Source organism: Centropristis striata, chromosome 3 (assembly GCF_030273125.1).
Source record: "Centropristis striata isolate RG_2023a ecotype Rhode Island chromosome 3, C.striata_1.0, whole genome shotgun sequence".
Classification (NCBI taxonomy): domain Eukaryota; kingdom Metazoa; phylum Chordata; class Actinopteri; order Perciformes; family Serranidae; genus Centropristis; species Centropristis striata.
The window spans coordinates 35,499,223-35,521,486 of NC_081519.1; the positions used below are offsets into that span (position 1 = coordinate 35,499,223).

At 38.9% G+C, this 22,264-nt stretch overlaps 1 protein-coding gene across 3 annotated transcripts in view; it reads right to left on the minus strand.

Annotated features, from left to right (window-relative positions):
• Window positions 1-22,264, minus strand: part of nav1b (neuron navigator 1b) — a 90,056-nt gene that overhangs the window by 58,733 nt on the left and 9,059 nt on the right. For all 3 annotated transcript variants that reach the window (XM_059328913.1, XM_059328912.1, XM_059328914.1), the window contains exons 2-3: window positions 9,275-10,080; window positions 8,392-8,480 (exon numbers count right to left, since the gene is read on the minus strand). In XM_059328913.1, coding sequence (XP_059184896.1) covers window positions 8,392-8,480; window positions 9,275-10,053 — 868 coding nt within the window. In that variant the 5' untranslated portion in view covers window positions 10,054-10,080. The remainder of the gene's footprint in view (window positions 1-8,391; window positions 8,481-9,274; window positions 10,081-22,264) is intronic.

Consider the following 22,264-nt stretch of genomic DNA (forward strand, 5'->3'; position numbering starts at 1 on the left):
TACACATTTGGATATGTAATTACACACCATAGCATAAATCATCATCACTGTCAAAATCCCACACAATGCAACAACTGGAGCATCCAGATTATCTCTGATCCTGTCTGAGCTTCCTTACGATATCAATTCCAGATTAACTGCTGGAAAAATCATATGCTCAAAATCAGCAGTGTGTGCTGCCCTGCTATAAACCGGCATCTGAATTCTTTAATGATGGCATAAATGTAAAGGTAGAAGATGGGATGTTAATGAGGTGAACGAAAAATGGTTGCATTGTTTTTGTCCAGTGCTTTAAAAAGAAAGGAGAAAACTTAAAGTCTAAAAAAGTGTTTCGGCCAAATGAGTGACTTCACTTCAGCAGGCTGAGCAAACGACATGTGCCAGTGTAAGCAAGAAACACACCCAAAACCACACTTTGGAAATGTCCTTAAGTCAGTGCAACACACACACACACACACACACACACACACACAGAAATGCATGTGTGTGTGTTTTAAATTGAAAATCCAGTCATATTGTTTCTACGCTTGTTTTTTTTTTTTTTTAACATATGAATGTAATCATCGTTTTGAGATATTCCACTCTGCCGTGTCTCTGGAGGCTCGAGGAGCTCTGCAGCGCTCACATGCAGCGGCGCTCCATGGAAACCGCCCTCTCCGTCCGCCTGCATGTCATCTGCAGGAAAACAGCTGCCAGAGACACATTCACCCTTTCCATAATCTATTTTGATACAGCCAGCATGCTGCTATATGTCTCCTTTAAACTATCTGAATCCAATGTTGGTGAATAGATTTTCATTCTATTCTTGTTGAGGTAAAGAATAAAAGCCTGTTGGTGCTGATCCACTGGTTATGATTGACCTGTTCGCTACAATACCCAGAGGGCTCCGCTCTGACTCTCACAATGGGTTTGCACCACACTCCGCTGCTTTTTTTATTTGGTTTTCAGGGCACCTGGGGCGGCTCATGGACCAGTGAGGCTGTTTGATCTGGCAATTAGTTTTTGGAAACAATGTTGTGTCTTGTTCCTCCCCATCACGAGTTGCCCTGCTGACTCCAGACCACCAACTGTGACCTCACTCCCATGATGCGTTGAATAGCTCATTTCTTTTTTTGTGGGAGTGGGAATTTTTTTTAAAGAATCACAGGATATTAAATCCTAATATACCACATTTATTGCAAGCCTTTGATCAACTTCCCCTTTAGGCATGTTTAAAAAAATGCTCTGCTATGATTCACATTTTGGTGAACATGTTTATATCCCCTCATAAAAAGAAAGAAACTGAGAAATTCTGTCATCCCAACTTATTAGCCATGTTTCCATTTCATTCTAAAGCCAATTTTCCTTTTAAAATGATGTTACACTGAAATATGAACCAAACGGAGCAAATAAACAAAGCCAGAGCAAAGTTCTGTCAGAAATTGACACTACAGGATACAAATGGCTGTAGTCTACCATTATAAAATCAGTAGAGGAAGTAGATTTAATGGTTTTAGACAGGAAACAAAACAAGTCTCTTTGGCCGTCTAACCCATCCATATTCTTGTTTCAATCAATACATTTCTTTGCACATTTTGAAGATTTGCAGGAGTAAAGCTTGATGGAAACACCAACATTTGATAAAACTTTCTACATTTTTAAGCACACTTGAGGTGGTTTTTACCTCCTTTAAACTGGAGATGGAAACGAATTTTCCAAATAAGTTCTGACGTAGCGAACATTTAACTCACATAACTGATTGGCTGTTTCTTCTCTGCTGGTCAAGACGAGCTGACATGAAAGTAAGAAAATAAGATTGAACCCAAATCCTGAAGACGTCTCCCTAATTTTCTCTCGTGGGTGGCCGAAGTGTCTGATTAGCAACCTCTTCTCTATTTCTACTGTTTACTGATGGATTAGCCTACAGCAACACACTACACTGCCATCTGCTGACCAAAGTACGATTATGCAGCTTTATTTATTCACTCTAAGTTGATACAAACATCCTTAATTTGCACTTTTTTTAATTTCAAAATTTCGCTTCAAATTTGCTTCGACTTTAATGGAAACACGACTAGTGAGAGAAAAACAGAGAGAGGTCTTTGGGAAATTGTTTAAACTGAGCAACATTTAAATTGTTACCGACAGCAGAAACAGCTGATCAGTCAGGAGAGTTAAGAGTTTGCTACATAAAATTTTATCCAGGTAACATGTTTTGATACCTGATTTTAACACAAGTTATTTCTCGGCCAAGGCCAAAATCACCTCAATGGCTTACTAGTAGAGTGCATACCAGTAAGGCTGAGTCTGGGTTTGAATCAAGCCTAATGTCCCTTTGCTGTTTCACTGTCTCCGTCTTTATCCAATTAAACATGAAATGGCAAAAACAAATCTTTAAAAAAAAAAAACCTCAAGCAAGCATAAAGATTTTGGAAATGTAGGAAGTTTTGTCTTCATTTGTTTCCATTAAGCTTTTCTAATGAGATACAAAGTACATAAATAAATGAATTTAGGATGACTTCTGTTCAAGGAGCATAAATGCAGATTACTTTTTCCTGTAGCTCCCCCATGAAGCTGATATTTGTGGTTTTGAGTGAAACGTCCCGACAACAAAGTGTAGAAAGTTTCAATCACAACCTCTCCTCAGGAGAGAGGCCGGGCGGAGCTGCATCTCTCATTTGGTCTCTTTCACATCTGGGTCTGATTCTCACTCTCCAACTGGCCATCAGAGTAACCGTGTGTGTGTGTTTGTGTGTGTGTGTGTGTGTGTGTGTGTGTGTGTTTGTGCGTGTGTGCATGGTATGACAGCACCGCTACACAGCTGTCTGAACTAAATTCTCCCCTGGACAGCACGTGTAATCATTTTGGTGGCCGCTCAGCTGCGATTATGAAACGATGCATTCAAGAACCTCCACATGAGCACAAAAGGGGAAAACCACAACATGTAATGACTGAAAATGTGCTCATCGTCACACGTTAGTCGAGGCACGTTTTTAAAAGACACATGTAAAGACTGTGTTTGCTAGTGTTGTTGAAGTCATGTGGTAATTACTGCAATGCAAAAAGCCCCTAAAAACAGATCTAATAGAAACATTGTGCTTGCAGGAATGCAGCCTGAGGGATGAAGACCGACCTGAGCAGTTATGAGTTTCTTTCATGATGAAAAAAAAGGTAAAACCATCTTGTTTAAACATTTCCAGAGTGATTAATTTGCTGTTTTGTATGAATCCTGGAGCAGTGAGTCTCCCTACTGTGAAACTTTAATCATTTTAAAGTCAGATTTCTCACCGGAGATCCTAACCAAAGCTTTAGTTTCTGCAGATGTTTCCTTCTGAATGGAACCGTCATTAAAACTACCCTATTTTTCATCCTCCAGCTAACTTGTAGTTCAAACCGGATGACAGCTTACAAAGACACATCTCTCTGCTCTATGGTCAGAAACAGAATTTAAGCGTCCCTCAGGTCCGTCCGGTTGGGACGAGAGGAACTCCCAGACAGGAGGTGAAAGCCGATCCTCCCATCAAACCACTCAATCTCTCCGTCCTGCATCTGTCCACCCTCGGCTGAGGGCTCCGTCTCTGGCCTCGTGTCTCCCTGAGGAGGCTGGCTGGAGGCACTCACCCCTCAAAGTCATTAAGATAATTAAGAAGACAGTTTATAAAAGCCCAGTGTAATTATATGTAATCATTTTCTAGAGTTTCTGTGATCAGGAGCGACAAATACATCAGACAGGTGAGCCAAAAGGACTTGTAGAGCAATTCAAGCGACTAATTTAGGTGTTGAACATAAAGCTGCTACCGGTTAATTAGCAGCCATTTAATCAGTTCAACAACCAGCTTAAGAGAGAATTGGGAGCAGATTTCCCAATTTAAACAGACAAATGCTAATTGTTAACAGGGAGAAGGCTTATTTTAGTTCAGACTGATTCCTTCACAAAACAACAGCAGCAGTTGTATCGATTGTAATGTCAGGTTGTTTCAGCATTTATTATATTTGTTTTTTAAATTATGTTTGTGGCTTGCACATGACACAAAAGTGAGCATCCTCGATTTCGAAGATTTTTAAAATTAATTTTTCAAAATATCATTATTTACGTAGGACGTGTTGCGGCATTGCACTGTTTCTGATTGGACGCCTTTTAGGGGAGCTCCGCCCCATTGTGTGATAGGCCTACACCTGGTCAGTAACACAATTCACTCTGGATTTCCACGCCTGACTCATCTCATCTGTAAGTCTATTTAGCCTACCTATCTTTCAGAGTTTTAAAGTGCACGACAAGGTTCGATTTTCCAATTGTATTCGAATAGTTTCCAGTGAATATCAATGTTCAATGTGTATGTGCTGGATGGTCCCTTATGAAAAGTAAGTGTTTTATGGAGTTGCAGACGTTGTAGTGGTCTGCATGTAATGTGTAAATTCTGTTATTCGCGATTAGCATGCTAAGCGGAGATTTAGCTTTATTCACTTCTTATGTTGCATTACTTTGTAATTCAGGGATGACATTCATGTTGCTTAGCGTAATGCCCATTATCATTTGATATGAGATACTTACATGCAATATAGTATATGTGCTAATTGGGTTCATATTAATGTACTTTTAGTGCAGCAAACTGCGTAATGTGCTATCTGTCACGATTAGCATGCTAACGAATACATACTTCATACGGGCACTGCACTAGTAGAGATAAAGCACAATGTGTCATATTCTAAAGATCATATGAAGAGGAAAACATTTGTCAAACAATCAAAATAAGACGCCTTTTTGACAGATAATATTTGTCTTGTTTGTCAATCCTAAATGAATGGCCCTGATGTGTAAAGGCCTTTATCCCATAAATGTTTTGATTAGCCCTCTGAACCCTGAGCTGTTTTAGGGCTTTTTTTGTTGTTGCTGCTTTTTTTCAATTTTACTCACTGTGGCCTTGTATTTTACCGCAATATGCAAGTCCTGCAGCTCTTTGGAATCAGCACAATCATTGGTAGAAGTGGGAACAGCTCAAAATGTCTTTTTATAAATCATAAAAAAAAAAGAAGAAACGCAAGATGAATTTCTCTGTTAATTGTTTAAAGAAAAAGAAATTGAAATTCCAAGTGCCCACTAGTATCATAAATATTGGGGAGAAAAATTGGGTCTCCACATGCTATACATATTGAACTATTTTTTACATCCTCTCCTGTCCTCTCCTCTCTGCTCTGTGTAAACAGCCTGCAGTTCTGTCTGATTTTCGTGAATATTTGTCACGTGATTTCAGCAGATCTCAGCAGAATCAATCATGGCGTCAGTGTCCCTGAGGGGCAGAATTTCATGTTTTTTAACAGCATTTAGTTATTCCAAACACAAAAACTTTTTCTAACAGAAATTTTCATAGCCTACGATCTTTTCACGGACTGTCGGAAAGTTCAAATTCTGATGATAATGCCTGTTTTAGCAGTTTCTTTCCACGATAAATGGTGTATTTTTGGAGATCTTTTTAAGAAGGGTTTGGTATGTATAGACCTTTAATCTTGTTTATTATCAAACATTTTGATGAACTGAAAATATGAACATCAGTGTGTTTGACAAGTGCACACCAGTCATTTGGTTGGAGGTCTGGAAAAAACATATTCTTTCTCCAACGGTGAGTAACAGCAAGTTTTAAGATGATGAGGTTCCTAAAAACAGATCTACAAATCTCCAGATGTGAACTCAAACAACAAACATTGTTTAAGTATTAATTCTGCTTTGTGGTCACAGCTGGTCCCCCTGAGTGCCTGCCCACTTACTTAAATCAATATCACTTTTTCACAGTAGATCTTTAATTATGTAATCTCTCTCTAATTGGGACTAATTGATTGAAGTGTTGTGGTCGTATCTGCTAATGGTGAGTTGCTTCACTCAGTAAGATATTCAGAGTTCCCTAAAATAATCAAATATTGACCAAGCAAATACAGTGTGTGTTTGTATTTCTCTAAGCGACGATGATGTGTGAGGCACAGAGCTGCTGCAGGCATCAGAACAAGCACAAACCCTCTGTTAATGTTTTACCCAGCACTGGCAGAAATTAAGCAAATATAATCGCACAGGAGACAGAGAACCAGTGAGGAAACACTGCTGCATTAACAGAGCAGTGTGATTTGAGAGAAGCGCTCTCTGCCAAGAATCTGTGTTTTCCCACATGCACATAAAGAAAGAAGAGAAGTACTTCAGGAAACACTGATGCACATAACAGGTGGTACGTACAGTGCGAGGCGCTCGTTATGAGTTGGCAGCAGCTCTGGTGAGAACAACTGCCACGCTGAACACAGTCCAGTGTCAACAGCCAGCCATATTAAAGCCTGGGTGTTACAGGATGCAATATAATACAATTGGGAAAAACTGGGTTTTGCATAACTAACCGGTTGAACTCTGTGAACTCTGAAAGTGAAAAGAAGTTTGCTTTGTGCAGGATTTAAGTAACTCGTTCTGACACGACAGAGGGAGGACGAGTGCTTCTAAAGGACAGAGGGGGAATTCAATTAGAAGTTGATAAAGTGATTAAACTTTATGGACTGGACTGCCTGTTCTTTTTTTTAAGATCCTGCATGATATCAGATATCAGGTTCCATAGGTCTGAGCTGAGGACATATACTTTATAGCTGTATCTTTGGGTGGGATTTTGTGTCTTACTTGGATATTTGACAGGAAAGAGATGACAGGAAATAAGAGGAGAGAGATAAATGGAATCAGGTGCAACACACATGGATGTTGCTATTCATTTGAATAACCTTTAGAGGTCTGAGGAAGAAGAATTTGCAGTATTTCACAAGAAAAGAATAAAGATTACAGAAAAGTCTAGGAACATGTTTTTATCTTTCCTATCCAATCATATTCAACAAGTTCTCCCATTACTACACATATGTACGTATCGTGGTACAGCGAGACATTCTAAAAATAGCACGTGTACGGTTTGCGGTAGTAAAAAAAGACTGCATTTTCTGAGGATTTATGTTGCTAGGTTTAGGGCAAAAAACTTCCTGGTTAGGTGTTATAGGAGATAGTTTAAACAGTAAATAAATGTACGTAAATGCTGAAAGTGAAGTAGTTACAAGGGTCACGTGAAATTATGTTAAAAAACGTGATTCATGTAAACAACGCCTCTCTACACCTCAACCTGACTGAGAGAAGTCGCCTTATTCCCCCTCATGTCATTCAGCCACACACATCCACTGATTTCATGGGCAATAAACAAGCTGCTGCGGGTCTCTCGGCGGCTCAGCTGTCCCGCGACTCGTAGCGAGATCACCGGCGTTACGGTTGCGGGGCTAAAACATCCTTTTTCGTGGTGAAACAGGAGTGTAAAGTCAAATGTTGTTCCTCTTTTAAAATCAACTTTCACTCTAAACTATTTAAAACACCATCTACAGCTAAAGAGAGTTTCGTGTCGGCTGCAGCCATGTTGGATCCGGAAAACTACAAGCTTCCGTCTGCCGGGTAGTACACGTCATTGTCTTGCCGTCCCTCCCCGTTCTGTGATTGGATCCCTAAAACAGGGCTAAGAAACGGCCCTGGTTTCCAGACTGCCTGGAGGTTCGAAATGAAATTCGATCGCGCAAGGCAGTATGGGTATACCAAGGCTAATGTCATGGGGATTAAAAAAACAAACGGTTTTGGTCTCTGCTGCTAATTTACCTGTTCATGTCATATATCACTTATACTATATATTGTGTATATCTCTGCATATATATTGAAATATATTTATTCATTGATGTTCATACTACTACATGCAACAACTTATTTAACCTATTTAACATGTTAAAATATATTTTCTCAATGTGCAACATCTGTAAAATGCAAAGTACTTTCAGAAAACAAACAAACAGAAAATATATATTAATAATAAATGCCATATAGCAGAAATGTATGTATATAATGTATAGAATATGTATAGAATGTATGTATATGTCTTATTTTTTATTTTCTGTTTTCCAGATCTATGTGTCTGTACCTTGAGCTGCTGTGACGACTAAATTTCCCCACTGCGGAATGAATAAAGTCATATCTAATCTTATCTCATGAAAACTGACCAGGGGTGAATTTATGTATTTTTCAACTGTTGAAGTTATTCTGACGATTAAAGGAAGGCATAATTAAGCTTTGATTGACAGTTGGTGCGTTTCAGCAACCAGGCTTCATTCGGTCCACCTCTGCTCTTCCTCTCTGCTTATTTTTGGATCAACTTGGAGTTAAGCGGAGGCAGCCACTGCCAGGATGGTGACGGCCGGAGCCACCCACACTCTTTGGCTCTTTGTGAACCTATGAGTGACGTCTTGAAGACTGCGTCCATATTTTATGCAGTCTCTGGTGAGGAAGCAATGATTTAAAGCATCAGGTGCATAGATATTCCCACCATAGACAGATCAGTGGGAAGTGGGAGGAGATTCAAAAAGACTCACCTAGCTCATCACAGCAGACCTCCATGGAGTCAGAGGAGCAGTCGCTGAGATCATCAAGGGTGGCATCAGTGTCGTCATGGACCTGAAACCTGCAGGAAGAACAAACAAAAGACACATTTAGTGCTAAAATACTCTCTGTAAAATAGAGATGATTAATAACAAGCATTATCTTCCATGTGTATGATGGATAGGGATATTTAGCTTAGCTTAGCATAGCTGTAACTGAAGTTTTTAAACTATTTGTTAAAAAAAAACTTCAGTGACTTTGTAGAAGAGCGGTTCAAAGAGCATTTAGGCTGACTTCTACTATTGAGCTACTGAACAAGACTCACTTCCTCCATTTGGCTACAGGTCAAGAGAGCACATCGTGCCCTCATACTCAACCTTTCCTGAAAACTGGTTAGAACTGGATCAGGGTGCAGCTATTTCAGTAAAAAAAACATACACACAAACTACACAAACTACACACCTTCCCTAAGCAAGGGAAGGTGTGTAGTTTTGAAATTAAATATCACAAGGTGTCCAGTATCGGTTGGTTGCTGCGTCACCACCCAAAATTGACCAATTGCGACAAGCCCAACCTATTGTCAGGGTGGGTCCAACACTCAGAAGAAAAGTGTAAATTGAGGAACTTTTTGGTACTCTAACTTGTGCTGTTGACGTGGACAAAGCAGAGTCTAGTGCTGCTTATTGCATTTGGTTATTATTCTTTCAATAAATGGTAAACTTTAGTTGCTTGAGTCTTTTGTAAAAACCAAGTCTAGAACAAAAGAACCGGGGCAGAGTGTGGGAGGCTTTAAGAGTCCCGGCTCTGACATATCCTAAAAATAAACTGCTCTACTGCTGATCTTCCCATCATACAAAGGTGAAACACTGCCCTCACCTGAACCTGAAGGGAGCCACAGCGGCCATGTTGACTTTCCCCGGCTCGCTCGCTCTGCGCTGCGTGTTGAATGTGTGAAGAGAAGACTTCGATCGTTTGCCGGACACTTCTCTTTCTGAAGCACCCAGGTTGGAAAAGTTCCTCGCCTCTCTCTGGATGTTGCCCATTCCAGCTGAAGACACGCTGGATATCTCGTTCCCATTTGCACCTTTAGTGTAGAAGAGGCGTCCTCTTCCGTGGCCTGACTGGACATTCGCAGACAGCCGGCACAAGGCGTCGTCCTCACCTGCGTTGTCCACGCTCCTCAAACGATATTTCCCAAAAGTCCAGTTTTTGTTGGTGTTTCGTCTTAACTGGAGGTCACGCAGAGCCTTCTGGGTCAGCGTGCTGGTGCGGAGGTCCAGCGTGTCTTTGGAGCGCCGGACTTCCCTCTTTGGGATCTGAGGGCTGCTGTACGCCGAGCACGTCCCGTCAGTCCGCTCCGTAGCTGCAGGGCTCCTGTGAGAATACATGCCAGTTCTCTGCTGCAGCAGGTGGTTCTTTAAAGCCGAGCCCCTCAGCAGCTCCGCAGGACCCGAGGACTCAGCAGACGAAGAATAGGACGACCGCCGATTGGCTGCGTGCTGAAACTGCAGCGTGGGATTAGAGGGGCCGCTGTACTGTTGTTTGGGATCCATCTTGGAGAGAGGCATCATGCTGCGGGGTAAAGGCAGACTGGAGCTGACACCGGCGTCGTTCTGACTCTGAGACAGGACTTTGATATTCACTCCACCGCTCATGGTTGGTGACAGTCACTGGGCTGAGATCTGGAAAAGAAGATCACATTTAGAAACAAAATCTAATGTGAAATCACATTTCTTATGCTCCAAATATGATTCATCACTTCAATAGCAGGCAGCTTCAGGACTACAGGTACAACACAAGCAAATATTTAAAACTGTATTCTACAATGCAAATGTGAAAATGTCCTGTTATCAAAATGCAGTGACAGACATGCTTGTTTCAGGGTTTTGGTTTAAGAATATCATCAAAATTAAGGAGAAGTGTAAGGAACAGATGTCGACATCTTAACACTGTTTATCAGGAAAATGGTCGACATGACAGAGGGAAGGGTAGAGCATACAGAGGAACAGCAGTAAAGACTTGATGTCATGAGTCTATTAAACATAAACAACACAGAACTGGATGGTATCAGATATGATCCTGTTATATTATTGAGCATTAGAGTTAGGCTGATGGCTGACAGTCATCACACTCTGAACCCAACATCATGATTGAACCCTCTGACCCCATTTCAGGGTGTTTCTTGCTCTTTTTACATTTTACTAATTTCAGCCTTGTATTTAACTGCAATATATAGTACATCCTGCACCTCTATGGAATGTTCAAATGACATAAATCGTTAAAATAAGAACAAATGCAAGGTGAATTTCTCAGATAAATTATATTTTTAAAAAATTGGAATGAAATGGAATTTATATATACACAACACTTTTCCAAGTGCCCACAAGTGGGCATTGGGGGGAAAAAGCGTCTCCACACGCTAGACGTATTGAACTATTTGCATTTTTACAACCTCTACTTGCAGCCTCTCCTGTCCTCTCCTCTCAGCTCTGTGTAAACAGCCTTCAGTTCGGTTTAACTTTCAGTGAATTTTTGTCATGTGACTGTTCGTCACAGCAGAATCAAGCATGGCTTCACGGTATCACAGAGGAGCGCACAATTATTATTTTTTAACAGGATTTCGTTTTTCCAAATGGTTCGCTTTTAGTGACAATTTAAATGACAGATGTAGAATGAAGTGATTTTGACAGAAATATCACAATTTTAAGCTTTGTTTTGGTTACTCTTGGTAACTTTCGTAACCTATTATGCATTCAAGAACTGTCGGAAAGTTAAAATTTTAACAATAATGCCCGTTTTTACAGTTTCTTTCGACAATAAACAGTGTATTTGTGGCAATTTTTCAGAAAACACGTTTCCAAGGGCAAAAAGCCCTGCCCCCCATCCACACCTAAGCATGACTTTTTGGTGCCATTTATTATGCTTATAAAGAAACAATTCTGATTTATTTAATGATGCACAGACTGATTTGAAAAGTGCAACTAAAGCTACACACTGGAGCTATCAACAACAACAAATAAGGCAGAAGAAAATTTGTTCAAACCAACTCAAACTTTTAAGAACACATTTATTTTTACAGTCTGGTGAAAAAAATAATAAGATGTGTCATTTTATTCTGGATATATCACATGATTTGATTAACTCATTAGTAATAGGATGACTCACGCCGACGACATCATCATTCATTCATCATGAGGTTTTACTGTGGACGCCCAGTCCTGTTGAGCATCCAAGTTTCTGCTTATTTGCAGGTTTTACAGCAGCAGTTCTGAACTTCTTTGTCTTATGATCCCTTAAAATGATTCTGCAACCCCTGGAAATGTCTGATCTGTGGGTGTTTTTTTGTTTTGTAAGTATATTTTTGTGGGGGCTGTTATGCCTTAATGGGATATCTGAGAGTAGAGAGATGAAAGGAAACAAAGGGGGTGAAAGAGACGGAAAATCAGATGAAACAAACGTCACCAGCTGGACACAAACCGAGAAAAAGATAAGAGAAAATTCTAGGAACATTAAATGGTTGGAAAAACAGTTTTCATAGCAATCAGAAAGAAAGAAACATAGGCAGGTTAAATCTATTGATTTGGATTTTTTTAAGGGGTGCTACAACAGTATTATAAAAGACTCAATAGCTCTTAGAGTTTAAAGGAGTTAAGAGGTGTTCGAAAGCGCTGATATTATGCTGCTTACTATGTGATTGTTCAGCAACATGAATAAAGGTCACAGTATCATAGTCAGCCTGCAGATTAAGCTTATTTGAAAGCAAGAAGCTTGAACACTTAACATTCTCAGCTTTATATGCACACTTGCACTTCACAGTGTACTAACAGAAAATCATCTGCCTTCTTAAAATGAATGTTTCAAGAGGTAAAATGAATAGTTTGAGTGGTATCAATCTTCATCTAACCAAGAGCCTAAACGCAAATATGTGTATTTTCAACTATTGCTTTAAAAAAGGCCCCATTACGCTTTTAAGCAGACCAATTTCAAAACATCACATTTACCCTAATTGGATAACACATTAGGCTGAAAAAGCAGGTTTTAAAAGTTAACGTTGGAATCAAAGAGGCACATGTTTAGTGGTTAAGTGAAGAGTGTGGTGGGCAGGTCTCTAAATAAAGCCCTTGTTAGTGGGAGGCTGTGGACATCTAACCGTGCGAAGTTCTGCATGATGGATAACAAGCTTTCATTTGGGATTCGTACTGTAGGAAATACTGTAAAACAGCTGTGCATTCCAGGGCGTCTGCCTCACAGAGAGCAGCTCTCTGACCACAGAGGTACTGAGTGAATGTGGACGTGAGCGAGTGGGAGAGAAGAAAGAGGAGAGGATGGTTTGAGGGGAATGAACCATTATACCAGCAGGTATCAGTTACAGCATCAAAGGAGTCCAAACGTCTGAGAACCGGACGAGACAACGTGTCAGATTCCTCAACTGAGTTCAAAAAAGTGAATGAAACTTTGCTGTCAAACGCTGTTTAGTTTCAGTATTAACCCGTTATCATTCCACTGACCCGCCAGCAGAACATCAGGGTTTTTTTGTCTTTCAGAGGCTGCAGAGGGCTCAATTTTTGTTTTTGAAATTTAGTTTCGTGTAACATGTAAAAAGGTTTTTAGAGAGAGATTATCATTCAAACAAGCAGAAAGAAAAGAAAAAAAGTTTCAGACAAAGAAAAGCTTAATACAAATTAAATAATAAAACACCGGATAAGTCAGTTTACATTTCCGAGAAGGAGTGGGAAGTAGTGCAAACTTATTAACCCTCCTCTTTTGTTGCGGGTCAAATTGACCCATTTCAAAGTTAAAAAATCTAAAAAAAAAGACTTTAAAAGTATGTTTTTCACAAAAAGAAAAAAGAAAAAAATGTAAAATAAAATGTAAAAAAACATCAATGTCATGTAAATGGTAAATGGGGTGCACTGTATTTTATATGTAGGTCTTTCCAATGAACATAAAAAAAAACATTGCACTAAATATTGATTGAAATGGTTAGTACTGGAGTTATGAATTAAATATAAACAATGTTTATTATGACTTTTTGGTTTCTGACACTTTTGTATCATTAAACATACCCCGGGTTATTGCTGTTCCTGAAAACACGAACATAATAAAAGGATTATCACAGCAAGGATTTTTCCATGTTGTCCCAAAGGTCTTGGTGTATTGATGTAATATTCTGGAGGGTTTTTGACCAGTTTTATCCATTCTTGAATTTAAAAAAAACCCATATAATTCAGCACCAAATTTGTGTAACAAATGGCATAAACTAAAAAATGGGACATAGTTAAACATAGAAATGGACTTCAGAAAGCCAAACATTGATGTTCTGAAGCCTTTTACTTCTTAATAGGTTTACTTAATTATTAAATTGATTAATTAAGCCTTTTTTTAAATTTATGACCAGAAGAAACTGACTAATTACAGCTTTCAGATGGTGTACACAAATTCAATGTGGCGTTTATTGTTGACCTGCTATCTCCCCCTAAAAATCCACTGCCAACAACCCACATCTCTGTTAAAAAAAAAGATGTTAAAACTGCTGATCGCAGGCTAAAGAAAAAAATCTAAAAGGTGAATTAAGGATTAATAGAAACAATGTTCTCGGGAAGACTTCATTTAAATGACATTGAATTTAAATTAGATTAAAAATAATCAAAGGACACAAAATCAATCAAAGAGTCAGTTGTGAGTAAAAAGACGACATATGTCCCAACAGCTTTTCCTAATGTATTCCCGGTCCTTTAGCCTGACCCTCCGGTGTGAATCGTGCTGAGAGAGCCAGCAGCAGACTGACACCACTTGGCACATGCAGCAGGAGAACGGCTCCTTTCAGGCCGTGCCAACACCGGCTGTCCCCTCCGCCGCCCTGCTGCACCACCCGACTCCACAGACCCAACGCCCCCGACTCCTCCATCCCCTCCATCTCCTCCATCCCCTCATCCTCTTATGCTGAAAACTGGGAACAGCGCAAGATGACCATGAACTAAAGTATCAGTAACACGCAAAGTAAAAGTTACCAAAACGAAGCTAGAAAAACAGTTTCTTTTGACAATAAAGGAGCGAATTTGCAAAGAAAATATACGTTGCTGAGGGTGAACACATGGGCGTTTTTGGAGGCATCTATTAAAAAGTAAATATTCTGTTTTGAAATGAAAACAGTGCCAGATGACCATGAACTTAAGTATCACTTGATCAGAACTTAGTCACAGGTTAACAAAATTAAATAAATAAAAAATTAATTTTCTAAAAAAACAAACAAACAAACAAAAAAAAACATCTTACATCAAACATCTATATGGTTTAATATTTTTTTGCAGCTTTGATATTGTAAGGTTTTTTGGTTGCACAGTATATTTTAATTCTGTGTCCTTCAGTAAGTTGACTTTGTAAATGTAACAATTAACTGAGAAAATGATCAGCAGATTAATTGGCAACAAAAGATGAATGAGTTGCAGCCCTGCTATTGACAAAAAAAGTTACAGTAGAATGGCAGAGAGAGAGATTTAATGCACATCTTGTTACTAATGTTATGTAGGGCTCTTATTTTGAAAAGCTCTACAATAAATGAATAACTTCAACACTTTATTGTCTTCGATTTAAACCCCCCCATTATGATGCATATTTACATTTGCAGTTAGTGGCGCCCTCTAGTGGTCGCAGCTATCATGATGTACGCCAAGGCAGAAGTGACGTAACAGATTCTAAAAGCAAAGGCGTAAGACAGCATATGGAGGGTTGAGAATGACGAGGTCAACTTATGGTGGGCAGGAGTGTCAAACAAATAGGACTTTCGCAAGAGAGACCAGCGCTCATGTCCTCAGTGAAACCAAAAGTGAACAATGTCAGTTGAAGTAACTCAATTTCTGTGCCAACGTGACTACCTCACTTCTGGCAGTTACATCCAATTACATATTTTTAGGTTTCTTTTGTAGGGAAGAAGTTTTGTTGCACTGAGAAATTTTAAATTGTTGATTCTTCATCGGATGAGTCCACACATCTGAATGCCAAAAAAGAAACATTTTTCAAGTCAAGTTTTTCAAGAAATGTATGTAAATATAAAGCCTTTAATATGTCATTAATACTACAGATACTTCCGCTTGTTCATGTGAGACCTTTTACATTTCTGTTAGTCCTGAAAGAGGATTCGTCCTCTGGTCTACTTCCTGTTGTTTCTCCCATTTTTTATTTAACATCTCTCCTCCTCACATCTTATTTATGAAGTGAAACCTTGAAACAACCTGACGTGCAAACCAATCCTGACTCATAGGAACATACCAGACTCTATTAATAAGGTAACTACATGTAAGGTACTCAAGTGTATGTAACAGAGCAGAAAAATTATGCATTATATTCAAGGCAAAATGGCTGAAACCAATATCACAACATAAGTTATATTTTATTATATATAATATTGCAAAAAACATATTAAACAAGACAATTAAATTCATTTTTTTATAATTTTTATATGCCTCCAAAAATGTATTTTTAAATTTCAATTTTTAATAATAAAATATAAAGCTGAAGAAAAAATAAAATATAAAGAAAAAAGAAAAAAATAACAAAAATAAGTAAAAACTAAAATAATAAGTTTTAAAAAATCCTGACTCATAGGAACATACCAGACTGTATAAATAAGGTAACTACACATAAGATACTTAAGTGTATATGTAACTGAGCACAAAATGATGAAGTAAGTAAAAAATAAAATAATAATAACTATAAAATAAAATAATAATAATAAATAACATTTTATTTTGGGATTTTTTTAAACATAATTTTCTAGCTAAATAATAACAATTACAACAATATCTACTATTATTAACCAATTTTACTGACAGTTAATAAATGAAAATACTGAATTACATTGTTGATAACAGCCTCAAATAAAATCCAAACGAAAACTTCTCTGACTCTAAACGGTCAGGGCTCAGTGAGACAGGATGTTTGGTCTTACCTGAGTCAGTAAATGTCCAACATTAGTCCGTCCTCAGCACAGAGACAGTGAGAAGACAACAACACGGTGCGCTGCAGACTAACTTGCTCACCACTGAGACGAGCTTCATTTCACAGTATGATGCATTTTACAGTTTAATGCAATTTAGACACACGTGCTGCTTTACTGTGAGTGAGGGCCAATCGATGCTGGATGACAACAAGCCAGAAAGACAGAGAGAGAGAGAGAGAGACAGAGAGACAGAGAGAGAGAGAGAGACACACAGAGAGACAGAGAGAGAGAGAGAGAGAGAGAGAGAGAGAGAGAGAGAGAAAGAGAGAGAGCTGAAGAATGTCTCCACGTCTCCTGCAGCTCCACACACTTTCTTCTGTAGTGTCACTCTCACACACACACACACATTTCGCCCATTATGAACAGATGTATTGGTGACTCATATTTCGATCTTTCTCTGGTGACATCATGCTTTTGTTTCCCCCCGGGGGGTTTATGTTTGAATGTGACTTTGAGCTCCTCTTTAACATGCCAGCCTTTCAACATGCCATCTTCAAAGCACCCAGCCAGCAGCAGCAGGAGAAAGGAGCTAAAACTGCCCGAATCCTCCCAACCTATAATCAGCCCGAGGGCCAGACTAAAGATACTCGTGCAGACCGACAACATGTCGGCGAGGGATCACTTTACTTGGTGAAGCCTGCAAACTGCTGGTCTGATAATGCACTCAGAAGACACCAGATGAGTTCTTAAATGCTACAAATCCATTCGGGAGGAAAATAAATGACTTGTCTTAAAATATAGTTGACCAAATCTGGGAATCATCACCAGTCAGCGGCTCGTTTCAGGGCTCTGAAGCCTTCTGTAATTATTGTTTTGTTTCATGCCAAACATCATCTCTTAAGGTGTCACCTCATAAATGTCTCCAGCAGATCCTGATTTTGTCCTTTGTGTCTTTGTGCTCCAGTTTCTCCGGCCGAGCACCAACAGATAATAGAGTTGAACGAGTGCATCATTATCTACATAATTCAATTTCCTCAAGACTGTCGTACTATCTAGTTTTTACAAGAGGCCTGATCTAATTTTTATATATAGCACCAAGTCCCAGATTCCTGATTTTCACTGCTTCCTCACATGTCCTGGCTTTATCAGAGGGGAATTCTGTCGGGGGGCAACAACATGACGACTGAGGGTCAAACTCACACAAGAAGCACACAGAGACACACAGAGACGCACAGAGACACAGAGAAACACATAGAAAAAGAGACACAGAGACACACAGAAACACACAGAGACACACAGAAACACACAGAGACACACAGAGACACAGAGAAACAGAAACACACAGAAACAGAGACACACAGAGACAAACTGGGAGACACACACAGAGACACAGAGACACACAGGAAACACAGAGAGACACACACAGAGACACACAGAGACACACACAGGAACACACAGACACACACAGACACACAGAGAGACACACACGGAGACACACAGAGACACACACACAGAGAGACACACACGGAGACACACAGAGACACACAGACATGCACTGAGGAACAATGAAGTGGACAGAAGTGAAGCTCTTCTTACATTTGGCTAAAGGCTCGCTGTGAGGTGACACCAGTCCAGACTTTGTGTTTCTATTGTTTGTGACAACTAAAAGCTTCACTGTGTGTTGAACATTTCCCTCCAGCAACACATTCTTCAGATATGTGTGATACTTGGACAACATCACAGTTGGAAACTCATTTCTGCTATACCATGACTGTTCAAATAGAAAGTATGAAATGGATCGTTTCAGTCAGTCTGAAGGTTTGGAGACAAAGTTTCAAGTGATCAAACTGGAACCAGAATAGCATTTGATTAATCTTGTTCTTTGTTCTCATTAAAGGATATTTGACATTAATGAAGACATTTTTAGTCTTGTGGCTCTAAGCAGAGCAACATCTGTCAGTCGATCCACCACTTTGGTCCAGACTGAAATATCTCAACAACTATTAGATGAAACGCCATGACATCATTTACACACATTCATGGTCCCCAGAAGATGAAGCCTGCTGACTCTTTATATTGTGCCACTACCACACAGTAAAAATAAAAATAAAAATATATATATTTTCCAGATATTTTCTGTGTTTACAGGGTTTTCCTTGATTTTTTTCTACACTTAGTGTAAATACCAAAAAAAAGTACATTTGTTTTATTACAAATATTAACCATAAAATGAAAGGTTAAATATGTAAACTAATATAATGGAGTCCATGAAACTGCTTCACCATGTCCTGACATAAAAACCCTTCAAAGTATTGGCTTGACACTCTATATATTTGATACAAAGATAAAAACTAGATGTTAAACTTGCAAATTTACGAGTTTAAAGTCGCAGATTTATGAGGAAAAAAAAACTGGCAATATTTATTTTTCCATACTTGGCCCTAACACGCCGTCGTAGTTTTGAAAGTAAAAAAACTAAGTTTTAAAATACAGTTTTAGGGTTTTTTTTTGTTTCCTTGGGTTCAAAATGTTAGTCAAGTGAAAAAAAATAATTATCAGGCCATATAGGTGAGGTTGTGCTGAAAAACATGATACCAACATTGCATGGTAAATATTTTTTAAGAGGCAGAATGAGAGTATTACAAAATCAACAAAATAGCCGGAGACTCCAAAGGGTTAAAGAAAGCCACGTTACCTGAACACACCAGCGTGATCATAGACCCCAGAGGATTAAGCTTCGTTTCATTTACTATTGGTAACGGAAACTCTGAGATTGCAGGAACAAACAACGGCAAGATGTATTTATTAGGGGTGCACCGATTTCCTTAATTTTGCGGGATCGGCGATCGGCCGATTTCTTTACGTCAAACCGATCTTATCTAGCGATCTTATCTACCTAGATAATAACCCCCCACCGGCGAAGCAGTGCTCCCAACTTTGTTGCTAAATTCAGCAACTTTTCAGATCCACCCTTAGCAACTATTTTACAAGAAAGTGACTGGAGACAAATCCAGCAACTCCTAACTTCTAAAAAGAAGAGCCGCTGTTAGCGGCAGTTAGCTACAGTTAGCTCTGTAGAAGTACAATGTGTATGTGCTGCTGCGCAGGTGTTTACTTAGCGATCTCTGTTTGTTTACAACAAGCACCGGACACAGTGCACAATTAGCAATGCTGGCCCATAGACTGCTGTGGAAAACCCTCTCCGTTTGTTTCTTCTTCTACAGCTTGGCATCTAGCCGCCACACTGTATCATCAAATGTTACGCTGCCCCCGTGGGGAAGGCACCAGTAATACAACTTTTTTTTCTTCCAGATATGATGAACTATTCGATTTTTTATGATTTAATGACTATTTGAATATTCGAAAATCGATGCCCTCCCTAGTTGTCTGTATGTTGTACAGAACAAAAACCACTTTATGGTTGCAGTTCTTTTGTTAGTTTGTCCTGTAAATTGTTGCTATTTATTTTAAGTTCAAATTTTATACCTCAGACATTGTGATTTCCTTTATTTGTTAAAGAAAAATACTGCTGTGTTATTGTTTTTCAATATAATAAGATTCAAACATTGAAGGTGTATGCTGTGAGTTATAAAAAAAACGGTATCGGCCAAAATCGGAATCGGCAGGTCAGGCTTTTTAAAAATCGGTGATCGGCCAGAAAATTTATCGGTGCATCCCTAGTATTTATATGTATTTTGACGACTGGGTTGTTCAGACAAAAAGTTTGTACAGCAGCGTGTTCTAACAGCTCGTTTCCTGCTGCAGAATGATGATCTTTCATAATCACATTGTCTCTCCAACATCGATAACTCTCCTCCTCATCCATCACACATTATGAGAACATTACATCAGCAGCAGCAGCTCTCCTCTGCAGTTTTCTTCTCACCACCTACAAATATTTCAAATCCTATATTTTTCGTCCTGTTTTCAGAACATCAATTAGTCAAAGATTACCCTAAAACCATTAAACACCAACATATTGTCTCCTCCTCTAATGCCCACTGTAGTTTTTGTGGCACGCGAGATTAGAGTGGGCATTAAATCGGGCGAGTTAATCTGTTGGCCCATTACAGGGATTTATCCTTTATAAGTGACTTTAAGTGATTAACCATGGTCAGTAATGCCATGACATCATCAACACCCTGGATAACGCTGCAGCTTCAATCAGACGTGTTTGTAAACACAGAAACACTGAAAATCTTAAAAGTCCACATTGTGATGTCATTGTGATGTCACAGCAGGAGATTTATCTCTGATATGAAACATCTGTCGCCACAGAAGGAAAAGCAAAGACTGTGCTCACACATACACAAACTAAAACATTGGCGAATATTTACGTTCTGTTAACGAATTCATGTCTTTGCATTGCACAGAGGCGTGTGTGTGTGTGTGTGTGTGTGTTAAAAACCAGCCCACTAATATTCAGAGGTGGGACCAAGTCATTGTTTTGCAAGTCACAAGTAAGTCTCAAGTCTTTGCCCTCAAATCCCAAATCAAGACCAAGTCAAGACCCAAGTCCTACAGTTTGAGTTTTGAGTTTTTCCGAGTCCTTTTAACTACAGAGTAATAATACAGATCACAGATCTATAACATTCAAATGCTTTCTGAGCCACAGGGAGATCTTTTGCTGCAATACTGGGAGCGGCCAACAGAAGACAAATTGGAAGCGAGCCACATCCAGGTCTTAACCCTTTGTAGTCTTAATATTCTATGTACTCCTTAGGGTAAAAAAATGACCTGCTATTACTAACTTAACTCCTAAAATAAAGCAGCATCAATGAATTTAAAATCCCAAATTTATTTTCCAAAAAAAAAACAACCAAAAAAAAACTTTTTGAAAATCTGAATTTTCCCTCTTCACAGTTCAGAAAAACTGAAGGGAAATGATGACTTGAACTACTTATAGGCATTATAGTTATACAGATTAGCGACAGAATACAACCATATTCCCGACCTTCAAGATGTATAAACAACAACAATAAACAAGAATAAAAACTTTAGGAAAAGTCATCAAATTTGCACATAAATAAAGATCATCTAGTGTTTGTTTTGTGACAGGGTTTGTTTTTTTACCCTTAAGAGCACACAGGGTTTAACATGCATCCATACTGTGCAAACAACACTGATATCAGAGCTCACACCACCAGACTCAAACAGTTTCTTTCCCTGGATAAGATCTCTAAATAACAATAAACACCTCGCTACCCACTCCTGTGCAATAATAAACTAAATACAAACTTGCACCTTGCACTGATCTGCACTGCCTCTGATTTTAACAGAGACATAATGTATATTTCACTTTTCTTAAACCACAGGTTCTGTGTGAGTGAATGTATACTGAAGCTGTCTATTTGGTTTTGCATTTAATTTTAAATACACTGATCAGGTGAAGCAGCCTTTGGTCTCCGCATAACACATAACCACGTCTAGCTCTCCATTCTCTCCAGTTCCCTCTTTTAAAATAAGAGCATAGATATCCAGGATACGATGATATAGAAAAAAATGTAGCAGCACTATTCATTTATGGGGTATATTTATGTGTTTTATATGGGGAACCATGCACAGGTACATAAGCATTTCACTACTAGTTATACCTTTATGATAGAGTATGTGACAAATAAACTTTAATTGAATTGAGATCAGAAGAATCAGGTCTCAAGGTGAATTGGCTGGATGAGGAACAACAAGATATCAATGGTTAACACTGTTCTAATACTAGATAAATACTAAATATGATATGTGGTGTATAAACACAAAGCCTTTATGAGGTGCATCAGGCTTTAAAACCAACAGTACCACTGAATTCCTATTTGTTTTTACCTCTGGACTTGAACCCCTGCTTGTTTTCATTCCAGCATGCTTTTACGAACCATTTCACACCTCCAGAGGTAAAATAAAGTGCAATGAACCACCTGTGGCCTGGGGAG